The following is a 17,744-nucleotide window of genomic DNA, read 5'->3' as shown; positions in this document are numbered from 1 at the left end:
TGCGCTAATGAATTTAGAGCTGCTGCAGTCATCAGAACCTGCTGCTGCTGTGAAATTAGATTCGAGAGTCTGACTTCATATTGAGCACACATGCATCCCGGGCAGCGTCTGATTGAAAACACCATTCTCCAGCTCCTCGTGTAAACCGCGACCTCTTCATCACAAATGACACATGCTGCTCACTGACAGCGCCGTCTATGAGATGCACATCTATCTATGAAGAAATGAGAATAGCGGACAGGTGACACAATGATCACGTTTCATAGGCATGATGATTTCCTTCAACACGTTACAGGGGAAATTAAAGTATTAGTTCACTTACAGAATAAACATTTCCTGATAATTTACTCACCCCCATGTCATTCAAGATGTCAAGAGGTCTTTCCGTCTTCATTTGCAAAGAAATTATGGGGTCGAGCCAATCAGATGCTTTTGTCAGTCTTGTGGTTGTCCGATGGAGTCCTCAGGAGGAGCTCGAGCTCTGCGCTAATGAATTTAGAGCTGCTGCAGTCATCAGAACCTGCTGCTGCTGTGAAATTAGATTCGAGAGTCTGACTTCATATTGAGCACACATGCATCCCGGGCAGCGTCTGATTGAAAACACCATTCTCCAGCTCCTCGTGTAAACCGCGACCTCTTCATCACAAATGACACATGCTGCTCTATGAGATGCACATCTATCTATGAAGAAATGAGAATAGCGGACAGGTGACACAATGATCACGTTTCATAGGCATGATGATTTCCTTCAACACGTTACAGGGGAAATTAAAGCATTAGTTCACTTACAGAATAAACATTTCCTGATCATTTACTCACCCCCATGTCATTCAAGATGTCAAGAGGTCTTTCTGTCTTCATTTGCAAAGAAATTATGGTTTTGAGCAAAATATAATGGATATAATGGACTTCAATGAGGATCAACGGGCTGAAGGTTTCATTGCAGCTTCAAAGAGCTCTACACCATCCCAGCCGAGGAATATGGGTCTTATCTAGCCAAACCGTCTGTCATTAACCATCTGTCAAAAACTGTCAATTGTATATACTTTTCAACCACAAATGCTGGTTTTGCACTAGCTGGACTAGCTGGAAAGGTCACGCATGACGTAGGCGGAAGCACTGACCCAGCAGCCTCCGACCGCAGCTTACCAGAGCTGATGACTGCGTGTACAGGTGGATACACGCTTAAAAACATCAGAATAAAGCGTCCAAAAGGGTGTTTTCACAGTGATGCCATAGAAGAACCACTTTCGGTTCCCCAAAGAACCTTTCAGTGAAGAGTTCCTAAAAGAAGCATTTTTTTCCAAATGTGAAGAACATTTTAATAATCTAAAGAACCTTAAGAGAATGGAAAGATTCTTAAAGGTTCTTTATGGAATCATGCACACCAATAAAGAACCTTTACTTTTAGTAGCATAGATAAATTCGATGCTCAATTCATTCTCATTGACAACATTAAATGTCTAAATTAACACTTTAGTAATCCGAGGATCAGTACAACATCAACAAACTTTCTCCTACTACAACTTCAAGCAGCTGTTCGTTTTGCTTTGTTCATGTTCATCTCTTCACGAGCGAAGTGGCGTTACTGTATCTTATTAGTGCATACAGCTCTTTGTGTATGACGGGCCTCAATGGCGTTGCTCAGCCGAGGGTAATTTGAGGTGTTCGGGTTGAACAGACACTGCAGAAGTCAAGCTAATGTACCTTGATTTAGTTGAGTAGAGAGGTTCGATGGAGGTCAGAAAGACATTTAACTGTCTACTCAAAATAGCTCATGGATAGAACATTACAGAGCATTCTGGGAAAAGCTTTTACCAGTTGATTCCACGTTTTTTCATCATATAAAGCAAACAGTATTTGTGCTCGTGAATAAAATATATAATACATTACCAACAAATTAACTTTTTGATTTAAAGCTGCTGCTTAAATGCTTAAATGGTTCTGTATAAATAAATCTTTAGCGTTATAGTTTGTTTGTTTTTATATAAATTGTGACTAGCTAGTAAAGAAAACCTGTTCGGCACACATGGAAACTTCAGTCTATGACGTTAATATTGTGTGAGAAATAAAATGTAATATTAAATGTGGGCCTTATAACATATTTGATTTGGGCAGTTTTATTTTCTTTTTCTTATTTCCTGAAATGGAAAATTAATTTTAAATACAGAATGCATAAGGGATCACAACCCTTTTTTTGAGACAGCAAAAAAAACCTTTTATATTTATAAAAAATTAAAAACGACTACATAAAATATATTGTATTTATGAAGGCTTTAATATTGAGTGTGGGAAATAAAATGTAATATGCATGTGTCCATGTTCTGGATGTTCTCCAGCTCATGACAATTTAGTTTAATTTTCATTTTTTAAAATCTTAACTAGCCTGTCCAAATGACAATCTAACACTTAACAGTGATTAATAATAATGAAGAAATACTTTTTTCCAGTGGGATTTTTTTATTTCCCGTAAATGGATCATGGCAGAAATGAATTCATTTTAATACAGAATGCAGTAACAGATCACAACTCGTGAGGCACCAATTGCAGAAAAAAAGAATATATATACACATTTTGAAATACAACATCTGCCCATCTCAAACTTATGAATTTTCATATTCTTTCTCCAGTTCCTTCACATAAACTTTAGCATGCACTCACATCAATATGGCCTCCATAATTTCGTATTCATAAAACATTTCTGGGTCATATTTCTTTTAAAAGTAGCTGTGCAAAAATAACTATATAAAATATATTGCTTTGACAGATACCAAGCAAGAGGCGCCGTAAATAAATTAATCTAGACAGGAATAACAAGCAGGAACGAATAGACTTTAACATCGTAGGGCAAATTCAAATGTAATGTACAAACAGACCAGGTACAAGTTTAATAACCGCAAACATCACGTCAACCAAAAATGCATGAAAAACTCCGTACACTTTTTTTCTTTTTGTAAATAAATGGTCAAATACACCATCTTCACATAAAAGGTGGAAAATACACATTACAATAATATTTACAGTACATAGTGGAGGGTCTGATCTGGCAACATGACCCTTTATGCACAGGATCAGTTCTCCATCGGTGTCTCAGATTCAGTGTGACGCAGTGATCGAGCCCCGCTTCAGGTGTTTACGGTCCGTTATGGTCTTTTGAAGGGCTTTAAAAAATCTCAAATAATCATCCTGGATGCTGGAGTATTCCATGTTCACAGGGCTTCAAGAAAACACCAGTAGAAACAAACCCATAAATCAGTTATGACGTAACCAATTAACAGAAGTTTGAACTTCAGTGAATATTGTGTTTATGAATGCTCTCTAAATCTTTTTATATATATAAAAGCTATATATATATATATATATGGCACTATATTATTACTTTTCATGATCTTTCAAACCTTTTGATCTAATGGCTTGAAATTTTGTAGACAAATATAAATTGTGCCAACATATGAATTTCTTTATAAATCTTACATTTGAATTAAAATGGATGAGTTGAAACTGTATTATTCTACAATATGGAAAATAGAGAGTAAATGTGTCCAAACTTTTTGATTCTATATATTTATACTTTACCATATACATACAACTACCATTCAAAAGTTTGGAGTGCCAAGGATTTTTCAAATGTTTTTGAAAGAAGCCTCTCCAAAGCTGCATTTATTTGATCAAAAATATGGTAAAAATTGTGAAATATTATTACAATTTAAAACAGCTGTTTTCTGTGTGAAAATATTGTAAAATGTAATTTATTTCTGTGATGCGCAGCTGAATTTTCATCATCATTAGTCTTCAGTGTCACATGATCTTCAGAAATCATTCTAATAAGCTGAGTTGCTGCTCAAGAAACATTTCTGATTATTAGTGTTGAAAACTAATTTTTTTCTTCAGGCTCCTATGATGAATAGAAAGCATTTATTTGAAATAGAAATCTTTTGTAACATTATAAATGTTTTTACTGTCACTTTTGATTAATTTAATGCATCCTTTCTGAATAGAAGTATTAATTTCTAAAAGATAAATGTTTTGAATGGACAGTAGTGTGTGTATGTATGTGTGTACAGGGGCTGGAATCGTCTTCAGATCGGATGCCTTCATCTGAAGTGTGTTTTCTAGGGTTGTTGCATATAAACGTCCTAAACATTTGACTCTATAAAGGATCTCTTTGGTTTCATTGCCGCTACATGAATGGTGGGGTTTTCTCGAGTTAAGCCGGGCTGTTTGCTCATACTGTCCATGAATGAATGTGCCATAGCCAGAACCGGTTTGCTTTCTTTATGGCAGAACTCTTTAGCATGCAGACTCCCGTTGTGCAGGCCGCCCATGGCGGGACCTTTGAGCGGCTCGTAATAAGCTCCGGACGGTTTGCCGTACATGGTCTCACCCGTCAGACCCGCAGAAGCAACGAGTCCTTCAGTGGAGTGACTCTGCCAACCTCGTGACGCCACCGGCTGCTGCTGCTGAAATCGAGCCGTTTTGTCCATGATTCCCATGAACGGACGGGGTTTGTACTCCACAGAGCCGGTCTGGCTGATCTTAGGCTTGTCCGATGTGGTTTTGGTGCGCACGTCTGGGCCTTGCACTTTCCCGCTGTCTGATAAACTGCTGCTGGACGCCAGACTGCTGGTGGAGCTGGAGACCCTCATACTGGCGTCTTTTCGCAGCTCTTGACTTTGAGCTCCAGAAGTCGTGGAAAGAAGCGTCCCTTCTAGAGACTGAGTTTTGGACGAGTGCACTTGGATGTCTGCATCATTGTTTGCGGGCAGTAACGGGCTGATGTCGATGCCCGGTCCAGCCTTTAGCGCGCTGGATATGTGCCGGCTGGGAATCGGGCTGGACGGAGCATATTGTGATTGGCTCTTTGTGTTTGTCGGTCGTGCCGATCCCGCCTGTAAGGATCCCAGATGCTGGTTGGTTTTGACGATCTGAGCCTGTTTGCTGGGCTGCAGGACGAGGCTCTTCTGGTGCTGATGTCGGAGGCTTTGCCTGTGAGGCGGCGAAACCGAGCGGCCGTTTGAAGTCTGGTTTAGCGAGTAAATGTTTTGAGACCAGGCCTCAGAGTCGTCATCCTCCTCCTCCTCCTCGTCATCGATGTGCTCCATCCTGTCGTCCTCAGCGTGCTCCGGGTTGCTCAGGCTCTGGTGTTTGCTCTGCATCTGTTTGCACTCGTCCTCGACGCGAGCCAGCAGACGGCAGATCTCACGGTTGTTGGGGCAGAGCTTTGACGCCTCGAGCAGGTCGGCTAACGCTGCGGCGAACTGCCTGAGAGCAGAGCGTTCAGAAAGAGATGGAGAGAAAATCGTAAAAATAATTGAGACTGGAAAAGCAAATAATTGTTTTTGTTAGAGTGACAGGAAAATGAACCAATCATTCAAATCAAAACACTAGTGACAAGTTTTGTAAAATTATTGTATAGTTATTTCTCTATTATTATTAGCAACTAGCAAAAAAAATTATACAGCATTTAGATACAATATTTCACCCTCTCACTCCATTCATCATCTTGTATGGCTGAATTATATTTACATAATACACACACATAAATATAAAACAATTTTTATTATTTTACTATTATTATTTTTATAGATGCATTTGTATTTTATAATTATAATCAAAAATTCTCTCTCTCCAGCCACCATCTTGGATCTTTTACTGAATTAATTATATTTTAAATGTATATATATATATAAAATAAAAAATATTCATAATTTTAATTACACAAATGATATGAATGAATTCATTTAAATTAAACAATAAATGTATAAGTTAGAATTGTAATCAACATTAATCAACAATCACTCACTCCACCATTTTAAATGGGTGGAGTGAGTGAATTTAATCTTTTTAAAATAATCTTTTATAGATTAGAATATTTAATTATAATCAACATTTAGCACTGTAAGAAAAATTTCGTAATTTAATGCAATTCTGACTTGACCAGAACAGACTTTGCATCTAAAGTGCACCGGTGATGCCTTAAAATGTTGCCTAAGTAGGCAGCTCACTAGGTTTGGAGCAGATGAAGATGCATCATGGTCTCACCTGCTGCTGCGTTTGGCTCTGGCTCTAGCGTAGTACGCCTCGTACGATTTGGGTTTGAGCTCCAAAGCCTTGGTTGCAAAGTCCTCCGCCAATCCAAAGTCCTGTCAGAGAGAGTGAGGTGAACGTCAGGGACCAAAACTCAGAACAGCCAAACTAAGAGAAGCAATCATCCACTCAGCCTGAGCTGCAGGATTCAGACTCCCACCGCAGCACGGCTGAATAGCTGTAAATTGGTCCAAATAATAGGTGATTAATTAAATGAACTCTTCAGCTGTTGTTCATTGTGTCATCAGTCAAAGGTGCAGACTGGAAATTGGCTCCGTATTGTGTCGGGAGACCTTTTGGAGCCGGGTTATTACTTCTGAATAGACCTTCAAATCAATTCAAGTCCTCGGAGTAATTTGCATCTTTCTGGTCTTGCCGTGTCTGACATTTTGAGCAGAGAAAAACCTCAATCTGATTGATCCAGACCAGCAGAACCAGCAGGGGCGAACTCTAGACCTTGGCTAAAATTACATATAAACATTATATAATATATATGATTAATTTTACAATTAGGGATATCAAGAATTTATAGAGTCGATCATCATTTAAATAGGGATAAATTAACTTAGCATCAATAATAACAAATGAAATAAAATTTGATGTGCAAATTTGTAAATAAAATGTGATTATTGTAAAATGTATTAAAAGGGAAAAAAATTACATGTGCAGTGTTTTTGACTAAAATGTAAATAAATCAGAAATAGAAATGGAATAAAATATAATAAAATATAAAATACACAGCTATGGGCAAAATTAAGTGACCACCAGTTTTTCTGGATTTACTAGGTATGGATTTTAGTAAAATGTTAATATTTGTTTTATTCTGTAAAGGTCTGATAACGTATCTTCCAAATTTCAAATAAAAATATTGTCATTAAGAGATTTTTTTTTCTTTTCAGAAAATGACAATTGGTCAAAATAACAAATGTTTTTTATTTGTTGTGATTGAAAATCAGTGTTATTCCACCAAATATTGATTTCTTAACTCTTCTGAAGTTAAAGCATTGGTATCGAGTTGTCTAAAAATCAATATGAATATGTCTGAAAACATGCCATTTTTTTGTTATTTCGACCATTTATTTTGTCTAAATGATAAGATTTTGTATTTAAAATTTGGACGAAATGTTACAACAATTATGTATTACATATGTTAGGATAAATTATATTTATACTGATAAATGACATGAAAAACTAACTGAAATGAAATTAAACTGATTTACAAAAAAATTACTAAATCTAAAACTGAAATAAAATAAATAGAAATATTAAAAACAAACAAAAGAAACCTAATAATAACAAAAATTGTACAAAAAAATCTAAATAAAAACTGAAAAAGTAAAAGCTAAATAAATAAATAGATACTTTAATAGTGTATAAATAATACTAAAATAACACTGCCAGTCTGTTGCATTTTAAAGCTATCGTGTGGGTTGTAAAACATTTTTTGATGAACGATGTTTGAAAACCTCGATTCAATAGGTGAATTCAAAATCTGAACTTATATGAAAGCATGTCCACAGAAAGTTATAAAAGAATCGTCTGACTGTACAGAAGAGGCGGAAGTAAATGACATTTCTAATGCTTCCGGTGTCTTACGTTGGTTTTCCGGCGGCAGCGGGAGAGATTGAGGTACAGAGAGACACGCAGCTCCTTAAAGGCCTTGAGTTCATCACCGAATCCCTCTCTGGGAAACTTCCTCAATGCGTACTGATACCGCTGAGCTGCTTCCTTCATCTTCCCCCTCTGAGAGAGAGAAACACAGCTCATCAATCACAGATCATCCTGACACACATCGTCTGCTCTGATAACAATCACTCAATATCTCATTATTTCCTGGATTCAAGCTCAGCGCTTTGATAAGGCTTATGGAGATAATCGTTCCCATTTTTATTTGAATAGGAATTCAGTAATTAATATCGCATATCAACACTTCTCTGGAATACTCTTGAAGAATCTTGACCTTGAGGTGTTAAGTGTCTTCATGTAATTACGCTAAACTTGAATCTGTCCTGACCTTATACAGCAGGTTGCCTTCCTCCATGAGCTTCTGCAGGAGGATGATGAGGATGTCGGGTTTGGAGGTCGCCATCGCCCAGGCTGCGTTACCTTGGATACAGAGAGAGAGAGAGGGAGAGAGAGAGAGAGAGAGAGAGAGAGAGAGAGACTGGTGGAGCGTTACATCAAACTGATCCTTAAAACACAGCAGAGCAGAAGTATGGAATTGGCGTGAAATAGAGTTACCTAAAGAGTGTACCTGTTCGATCATAAGGTGACGTTCTGTAGCCTGATGAGGGTTTTAGTGAAAGCAGTTAAAAGAGAGAAGAATGAAAAACAGAGCAGAAAGAGACATGCAAAGAGAAAATACAGCATCACACATCCACAGCAGCCTTCAGACCTCACACGTGTTTCACTTTTACACCGACACCGAGCTGCTGGAACCGCTCTGCTTGTTTCCACTGAAGAAATTTAAGTTCTGGACCCCAAAAACTGTCTCATTTTTAATACGTTTTCATCTTTTCATTCACTCATGAGCCTCCTGCAGTTCCCTCATGAGCCTTAGATTGGGAAGCCCTGAGACTGATCTAGCTTTATCACACGGAGTTGTTTGTGTTTGGTAAAATTAAAATAATTTAAAAATGTAATCAAATGTAAAGTAAACATCTTTTTTATTAAATTTTTTTTACCTGCATGTTATTTTTGCATCATTAAGATACTATTATAGTTTAAAAAAATATTCTGAATCAATATTTATTTTTGTCTTTTGTAATTTTTATTATTATTTTTTTAAAATACTATAGTTTAAATCAAATTTTATTTCAACTTTAGTTGTTTTAAGACAAGAAGTTAAACTAAATGAGAAATCTTGCAACTATGTCAAAGAGGTTCAGCAGGCAAAAAAGTCTGAAAATCCCTGATGTAAATAAAGCTGAGGCACACTTTTTGTTTTGCTATGCTGGAAACTACTTCAGCCACTTTATTTTCATTTAAATTTGGATTATTATGATTAGTTGATTATGCATTTTAGTTGATATACTGTATGTGAAGTGTAGTTTCTGTGTCATCAGTAAGACTGAAATGAAATGCATAATTAATGACTTTTTAAACACAAATCACCTTTAAATAAAGTCTGAGCGTTTCATCAAAGCCAACTTGTCAAAAAATGCAGAATTAAATTACTTTGGATGTTATAAGTTGTGAAAACAAGGAGTACGATTCATAAAGTCCACGACACTATGACACTTTGTGGGCAGATGATGAGTTAAATCAGCTCAAGTCAGTGGAAACAGCCAGTTCTGAGAAAGGCTGAGCCCCAGCAAAAACACACACACACACACACACACACATTGGTTTTTATGGTTTACGGGGACTCTCCATAGGCATAATGGTTTTTATACTGTACAAACTGTATTTTCTATCGCCCTACACCTAAAGCTACCCCTCACAGGAAACTTTCTGCATTTTTAGATTTTCAAAAAAACACCATTTAGTATGTTTTTTAAGTCTTTTGAATTATGGGGACACAGGAAGTGTCCTCATAAACCAACCTTCACATTGTAATACCCATGTCATTATACAAATTTGTGTCCTCATAAACCACAAACACACACACACACACACACACACACACAAGCAGCAGGGTCTGTAATGTAAGAGCTTCAGGAGGAAAGATGTGATTGGCTAATAAATATCACATGCTCATGTTACTGATGACCAATGGTCTATTTCAGTGAATCAATTCAAAACTCTTGATTCTTTTCACTGTATTTTACTTCTTGCATTAAAACATTTTGAAACTACAATAACTATTCAGTCCACATGTTGTCTCCTCTGACTGAAAACCCCATCATGCTTCACATTTCACAGCAAATACATGAATATTGATAATATCAAAAGGCATGATTTTCATCCATAGGATCCAGTGGAAGCGCAGATGCTGGTCTCACCTAGTTTGGCTCCTTTCTTCAGTAAGGTCAGCACCACTGAGGTGTTTCTGCAGCCGATGGCGCGATCGAGCGGCCTCATGCCACTGTAGTCCACATGCTCGACCACGGCCCCTTTCTCAACCAGATAATGAACCTGCAAACACACACCTCAAATCATCAGTGTGAATCTGTGAGCGGGAATCTGAACTAGAATGACAGCAAGAGGAACTTCCTCAATTTCATGGCAAAATACACTACTGTTCAAAAGTTTGGGGCCAGTAAGTTTTATTTTTTTAAAGAAATGAATACTTTTATTCAACAAGGATGCATTAAATTAATCAAAAGTGACAGTAATGACATTTATAATATTTCAAAACATTTCTATTTCAAATAAATGCTGTTCTTTTGAGCTTTCTATTTATCAAAGAATTTTGAAAAATAAAATGTTTCATGTTTTCCACAAAAATATGAAGCAGCACAACTGTTTTCAACATTGATAATAATCAGAAATGTTTCTTGAGCAGCAAATCAGCATATTAGAATGATTTCTGAAGATCATGTGACTCTGAAGACTGGAGTAATGATGCTAAAAATTTAGCTTTGATCACAGAAATAAATTACATTTTAACATATATTCAAATCGAAACGGCTATTTGAAATTGTAATAATATTTCAATTTTTTTTACTGTATTTTTGATCAAATAATTGCAGCCTTGAGCAGAAGAGACTTCTATCAAAAACATTAAAAGGTAAAGAGGTAAAGCTGACCTCATACGTCACTCCCCCGGAGCTGCTTCTGTTTACAACAGTGAGCGCAAGCTAGATTCAATGTGTGAGACATTTTTTTTTATGGATGGGCGATTTTTATTTAAGTTATTTTGGACTGAAGCAATGCAACACCCGCTGAGTGGCATTAAACAGCTTGAAAGATCAAAGACAATTTTTAATATAACTCCGACTGGATTCGTCTGAAAGAAGAAAGTCATATACACCTAGGATGCCTCGGGGGTGAGTAAAACGCAGCCTAATTTTCATTTTTGGGTGAACTAACCCTTTAAACTCATATTATAATTTTGCATCCATTTATTAACTCAATCCAAATGCATCAAGCTACAGCGGCAAAAACTTGCCAAAAAAAACCCTTAATCTCTCTCATGATCAAATGCACCAGTCCTGTGACTTCACACACCGTATCTACATCAGAAAGTGTCCTGCTGACCTCCATGAGCCTCGATCTACAAAATGTTCTTCACTTACGATGTCTGCGTCTCCGTAGAAAGCAGCCAGGTCCAGCGGAGTGCGTCCATTCTTGTCCGAGTGGTCGATAACTGCACCCTTCTCCACCAAAAACTGAACAACGTTCTTGTGTCCTTTTAAACATGCCCAGCTGAGCGGACTTAACCCTTCCTTATCTACCGACCCTAAAGAGGCACCTGGGAAAAGCAGAGGAAGTTCATTTGAACTCTTGCTGGAAACCTGCCACTATTTTGCTGCTCTACTTTGTTGCATTATAAAAGCCAACAACCACAAAAGATTATGCTGATAAATAAAGTGCATTTACGCACGTCACTCACCTTTAGACAGCAGAAAGTCGGCCGTGCTAAGATGCCCCTCACATGCGGCCACCATCAGCAGCGTTCGGCCCTGTTTGTCGCTTACATTCACATCCGCCCCATGCTGCAGCAGCAGATCTGCAATCTGAAAGAGAGGCGTTCCTTCATTAAATATCTTTTCTGAAGAGGAAGTACTGCTGTTTGTGTTGTTCGGGTGTTTTGCAGGGTCTCACCTGCCAGTGTCCCTGTCGGACTGCGCAGAACAGGGCACATGCTCCTCTCCTGTTCACCTGCTGAACCTGCGCCCCCCGCTCCAACAGGAAGCTGCACACCTCCATCTTCCCCCGTCCTGCGGCCGCAGTCAGAGCTAAGACAATAAAGAGAAATGCAAACATGAATTATGAGTTTCCATTGAATGTCACAAACTATTTAAAATAAATAATAAAAAGAGGCACATATAATGCATGTTATAGCTCTTTGGGGAAATTCTGCAAGAGCTTTGCAGGTGTGATACCACAAAAAATGTAAGTAACCATCTTGAGTTTAAGATGCACCCAGTGTGCTTTATTTTGAAAATATTTAATGAAAGCATATAGAGGAAAATGAATTATTTATTGCTATAGGAAAAATAAAGTAATAATATAAAATAAAAAATCAATCAATAATAAAATAATCAATTAATTAATAATAATTGAATTTATTTTTATTAATTAGTAATAATACAATTATAGATCACTTTTGACTTCAGAAATAAGAAAAAACAACAACAAATTTGATTTTGTAACCCTTTTGTAAATTATAACCCTCGTGTTGTTCTGAAAATTCTTTACCAAATTTGCTGTTCCCAGTCAAAAATTACTGGCATTTTAAAAATTGCTTGTGAATCTCTCATTATACTATAATATTACAAATATTTTTGGATGCAATCTTTTTATCAACTTGTTTTCTTTCAATTAGCACGTTTTGTTCTTATTGGAACTGATTGATCATAGACCTCATTGATATGAGATTATGCACCTCAGTTTCTGAGTGAAAAAAGCCAAAATTATCCACACATTTTTTGCATTATTATTGATTAATATTGGAAATGTTCACTCAAAAACTGAGGTGAATGAGCTCAGAGCAATGAGGCCTATGATCAGTCAATGCCAAAAATAAATACAAAACCTGTGCTAAACAAAAGAAACGAGCTGACAAAAAGATTAAATCCAAGATTTGGTAATAATAATTAGGGGTGTGCGATATTGACAAAAAAATGATATCTCGGTATTTTCTGGGATTTTATCGATAGTTAGATACATTTATTTGTCCTCAGAGAGGAAATTAATTTTCACAGAAGGTGCGTATACAACACAAGGACAAGTACTCATTATGTACAAACTTGTCACAATACATTCACGAACAACAACAAAAATTACGATTAAAGATTACGATAATTAGATGATATTTTGCTGAGTGTGTTACTGTACTGACATCTTAAGGACTACCGTGGACAGCTGACTCCTAATGTTTTATGATATTCTTCATATTCTGTGTGGTGATGATCAGTTCACAGTAGTGACAGAGATGAATCTTTTCCAATCATTTTAAATTGATTTTTACCTTTTATGGGCATTGTTACCATTATAAAGCCATTTTTTCTAAAAGTATGCATCATCTTTAACAAAATTCATCTTTGCAATGCAGAGGAAACACAGAAGCTGCATCTGAAGTGGCATTTAGATGTGTTTCCACACTGTTTAATTCAGCTCATAGGGACATGCAATGATTTAACCTGCAGTTACAAATGCATAAATAATGTTTTGATATTTTAAACATAAAACGTTGAAAACTGATATTTGCGAGTATTTAAAAAATTAAAAGATACTTTAAATATAAAATTAAAACCGCCAGTAGGTGGCAGCAAGTTACCGATTATAAGTGAGTCATTGCGATTGAACCGAATCATTTAAACGGGTGATTCATTCAGGAACAAAACACTGTCATGTTGCTCAGAGATGCTAAACAGTGCTGTGGCTTTGTTTGGAATTATTTTTGTTGGCGAAATAGAGCAAAAACAGGCAATGTGGTGTCTAAAACACCACACAAACTCTTAATATTAACTTCTTGTTTATCGAACTGTTGTATAAAATCAATATCACTTTTGTAAACGTGCTGATTTTTGGAGAACATTTTTTTTTACTTCTCATGTAATATTGATTAACTATATGAAATGATATAAATGTATACATTTTCTGCCCCCATTTCTTGAATTCGAACCTACTAGACTTCATCACGTAATGTAAGCGTGCACTCTGTAGGTGTGTTTTGTTTGGTTTTTGGATATACTCGATAAAATCAAATCGCACATCGTTAAAACAACAATTATGATATTATCGTAGATGATATATACTGTATATCGCACACCACTAGTAATAATATAGTGCAAACAGAAATTTAAGCAATCATTTCTTTGCATGGTCATTTTTGACTGTAAACAGCACAAGTATAACAAGATGGGGACAACATTTTTTTTGGAAAGTTGTTATACCCTGTGTGAAACAAAGTTTTAGTTCAATGTGAAAACATTAATAGGAAAAATAAAATCCTCTCCAGGCCAAACGACTGGAGCACAATATGAAGGTTAAGGAAAATCAAGCCTATTTTCAGGATCATAATGCAATTACATACTGTGACATTATTTTCATTACAATTAAGCACACCACTTCCCATATTCTCATTATCGTAATGTGTATATTAAAGGGGTCGTATGATGCAATTTCAAGTTTTCCTTTCTCTTTGGTGTTACAAGCTGTTCGTGCATAGATAAGATCCCTAAAGTTACAAAGACTAAAGTCTCAACCCCAAACTGTCTCTAGATCACTAAAAGATAAAAGAGATTTCAGTTTACGTAAACCCCTAAGCTGAAAAAAACTAGCTCTAACAACAGAGTTTATTTGCTTGTCGAATTTTAACCCAGATTCTTTACACGAGTATGGATATTTTCTTGCAAGGATCCTAAACTAGAGGACATGCCATTAACCAAATGGGGGGAGCCAAATAGAATGATTTCAGTCTTGTTTTCATTTAACTGAAGAAAATTATCACCCATCCAGCTTTTAATGTTGTTTACACAAGCAAGCAAGTCAGATAAGGACCTTGACCCAGGTTTAATTGACATATACAACTGGGTATCATTCGCATAAATGTGATATGGGACCTTGTGAGACTCAAAAATATAACGAAGAGGGAGCATATATAAAGCAAACAAAATCGGGCCCAAGATGGAGCCCTGCGGCACCCCACCAGTAACAGAGGCGGGTGATGAATGAGACTGACCTATCTCCACAGAGAAACTCCTCGCAGTAAAATAAGATTCAAACCAATCTAAGGCCGAATCAAAAATACCAACCTCAGTTTTTAACCTGTTTAAAAGAATACAGTGATCTACTGTATCAAATGCCGCACTTAAATCCAACAGTACCAAAACTGCACAATTTCCAGAATCCACAAATAATAACAAGTCGTTTATCACTCTTAACAAGGCCGATTCAGTGCTATGCTTGGATCTAAAATCAAACTGAAAAGGATCCAATATATTATTTTCAATTAAGTAAGGTGATAACTGATTTAAAACAGCTTTCTCCAATACTTTTGATAAGAATGGCAATTTTGAAATAGGTCTATAGTTGTTAAAATCATCCAGATTTGCTGTCTTTAGCAGCGGATGAACCACTGAATGTTTAAAACAGGATGGAACTGAACTTGTCTGTAAGGAATTGTTGATAACGGAAATAATATTAGGTGCAACTGCGTCCAACACTTCCTTTAGTAGCGTAGTTGGTATAACGTCAAGAGAGCAAGTGGTCGATCTTAAACTGGACACTATGTTCAACAACTCAGAGCATCTGAGAACTTTCTCAAGAAAGAAGGCGTAACTTTGACTCTCGCTGTAGAATTGTTGCTGCTGCATTATATAAGTCATTATAATCAGTAATTATGTCCCCACTGGATGCAACAAATGCTTCATTTATAATGGGTTTTAATGTTTTTGTCTCGTCGCTCCGGCCGGGACACGGCATCACAGTATGGTAAGGGGCGTAACATTTCCATCACACGCTTGAGGTATTCGGCCAATCACAATGCACTGGATAGCTGGCCAAACACCTCGCTTTTCAGACTGATGAGCTTTGTAAAAATCGATGCGTTTCAGAAAGGCGGGGCATAGAGGAGAAACAATAATTTAACCTTAAACCGCATAAACACATTGCATTACACCAAATACCCAAAATAATGTTCTTTTTAGCAACATCATATGACCCCTTTAATGTTTTGCAGAGCAGATCTAATATTCCACAGCGGCTCTTAGCTGAAGATTCATGTGTAGGTCAACGCTAACAGATCTATCTGTTTGTCTGACAGTGCAGCTCATCCATCAGACAGCGAGAGCTCAGAGGAACAAGAGAAGTGACAATCACCAAACCGCTTCAACATGGACGGCAACTGCTAACCTGAGCAGAACCACACGATCCCCCACAATGCATCTATAAACACTGTGAATTTGTGGTCTGGATGCACACAAAAAGTCTGACACGCATCAAAGAGCTCAAATCATAGGAATCCAGATCTCTCTGATCTTCTGACATAGAGTTCATTGTGCCGAGAAACAGGAAATCTATATACATCTATCCATCATCCATATATCCATCTATCCATCCATCCGTCTGTCCGTCCATCTATCCATCCATCCATCCATCCAAATATCCATCCATCTATCTATCTGTGTGTCCGTCCGTCTGACTATCTATCTATCTGTTTGTCTCTGTCCGTCCGTCCGTCTGTCTATCTATCTGTCTGTGTGTCCATCCGTCTGTCTGTCTGTCTATCTATCTATCTATCTATCTCCATCTATCCATCCATCCATCCATCCAAATATCCATCCATCTATCTATCTGTGTGTCCGTCCGTCTGACTATCTATCTATCTGTTTGTCTGTCTGTCCGTCCGTCCGTCTGTCTATCTATCTGTCTGTGTGTCCATCCGTCTGTCTGTCTGTCTATCTATCTATCTATCTATCTGTCTGTGTGTCCATCCGTCTGTCTGTCTGTCTATCTATCTATCTATCTATCTATCTATCTATCTATCTATCTATCTATCTATCTATCTATCTATCTATCTATCTATCTATCTATCTATCTATCTATCTATCTATCTATCTATCTATCTATCTATCTATCTATCTATCTATCTATCTATCTATCTATCTATCTATCTATCTATCTATCTATCTATCTATCTATCTATCTATCTATCTATCTATCTATCGTCTGTTTGACTGTCCATCTATCCATCCATCCATCCATCCAAGCAACATTAGAAACATTACAACTTTATCTGATGACAACACATAGTAATTAATTAGACACTCTGCAATCAGAGGAATAAAATTCAGCCACATATTTCAGTGCATCATAACATTTTCACAAAAGCATTTAGCAGGACTGCAATTTCAACAATGAAGAAACACAATTATAGGCTTGATAATCAATAACACAAAAACAAAAGCCAACACACTGACAAAGTTTACTCAGGGAAATACACATCTGAACAGGAGAAAACCCACAAGTTTCCCCCCAAAGCCTTTTATAATGGATCTGCTGAATCCAGAGCGCTTGAGAAAGATGTGTTTGGAGGTCTGATAAAGGAAATGACCATCTGAGCTCTGCTTGGTCCAGGACCAGAGAGGTTTGATCCTGGTCTGAAGATTAAAGAACTCAAGAGTACTCGGAAGAAACGAACATCTCTGCTCTTCTGGTGCTGAAGGACTGCTTCTAAAAAACAGGCAGCACCTGAACTTAGCCCGTATTTCTCTTTATGGGGAATGATTTTAAAGAAATGAATTCATATCGTTTCATGCACAAGGTTCAAATTCAGGGTTCCTACTGTATTTTCATTTTTTTTTCAGTCATTGATGATTACTAGACTTATAATAATTTGACAAAGATTACACTGTCAAAGAACAATCTACAGTTAATAAAATATTTATGTTTATATTTAGATACTAAAAGATTTAAATACATTTTCATGATTTTTCCAGGCCTTGAAATCCATATTGAATTAATGAAATGATTTATTCATTATTATAAAATCAATTTAAAAAATAAAGTATAAATTAAAAAAAAAAAAATATATATATATATAT

At 36.7% G+C, this 17,744-nt stretch overlaps 1 protein-coding gene across 1 annotated transcript in view; it reads right to left on the bottom strand.

The window, feature by feature from the left end:
* Positions 1-4,037: 4,037 nt before the first annotated feature.
* Positions 4,038-17,744, bottom strand: part of tanc1b (tetratricopeptide repeat, ankyrin repeat and coiled-coil containing 1b) — a 78,733-nt gene continuing 65,026 nt past the window's right edge. The window contains exons 16-24 of the mRNA XM_016246028.1: positions 11,797-11,930; positions 11,585-11,708; positions 11,268-11,443; positions 10,032-10,164; positions 8,342-8,371; positions 8,102-8,193; positions 7,684-7,830; positions 6,043-6,143; positions 4,038-5,262 (exon numbers count right to left, since the gene is read on the bottom strand). Coding sequence (XP_016101514.1) covers positions 4,137-5,262; positions 6,043-6,143; positions 7,684-7,830; positions 8,102-8,193; positions 8,342-8,371; positions 10,032-10,164; positions 11,268-11,443; positions 11,585-11,708; positions 11,797-11,930 — 2,063 coding nt within the window. The 3' untranslated portion in view covers positions 4,038-4,136. The remainder of the gene's footprint in view (positions 5,263-6,042; positions 6,144-7,683; positions 7,831-8,101; positions 8,194-8,341; positions 8,372-10,031; positions 10,165-11,267; positions 11,444-11,584; positions 11,709-11,796; positions 11,931-17,744) is intronic.

This window comes from Sinocyclocheilus grahami, unplaced genomic scaffold, assembly GCF_001515645.1.
Source record: "Sinocyclocheilus grahami isolate Dianchi unplaced genomic scaffold, SAMN03320097.WGS_v1.1 scaffold780.1, whole genome shotgun sequence".
Classification (NCBI taxonomy): domain Eukaryota; kingdom Metazoa; phylum Chordata; class Actinopteri; order Cypriniformes; family Cyprinidae; genus Sinocyclocheilus; species Sinocyclocheilus grahami.
Note: the sequence above shows the minus strand (reverse complement) of the source record. Positions and strands in the feature narration are given on the sequence as shown.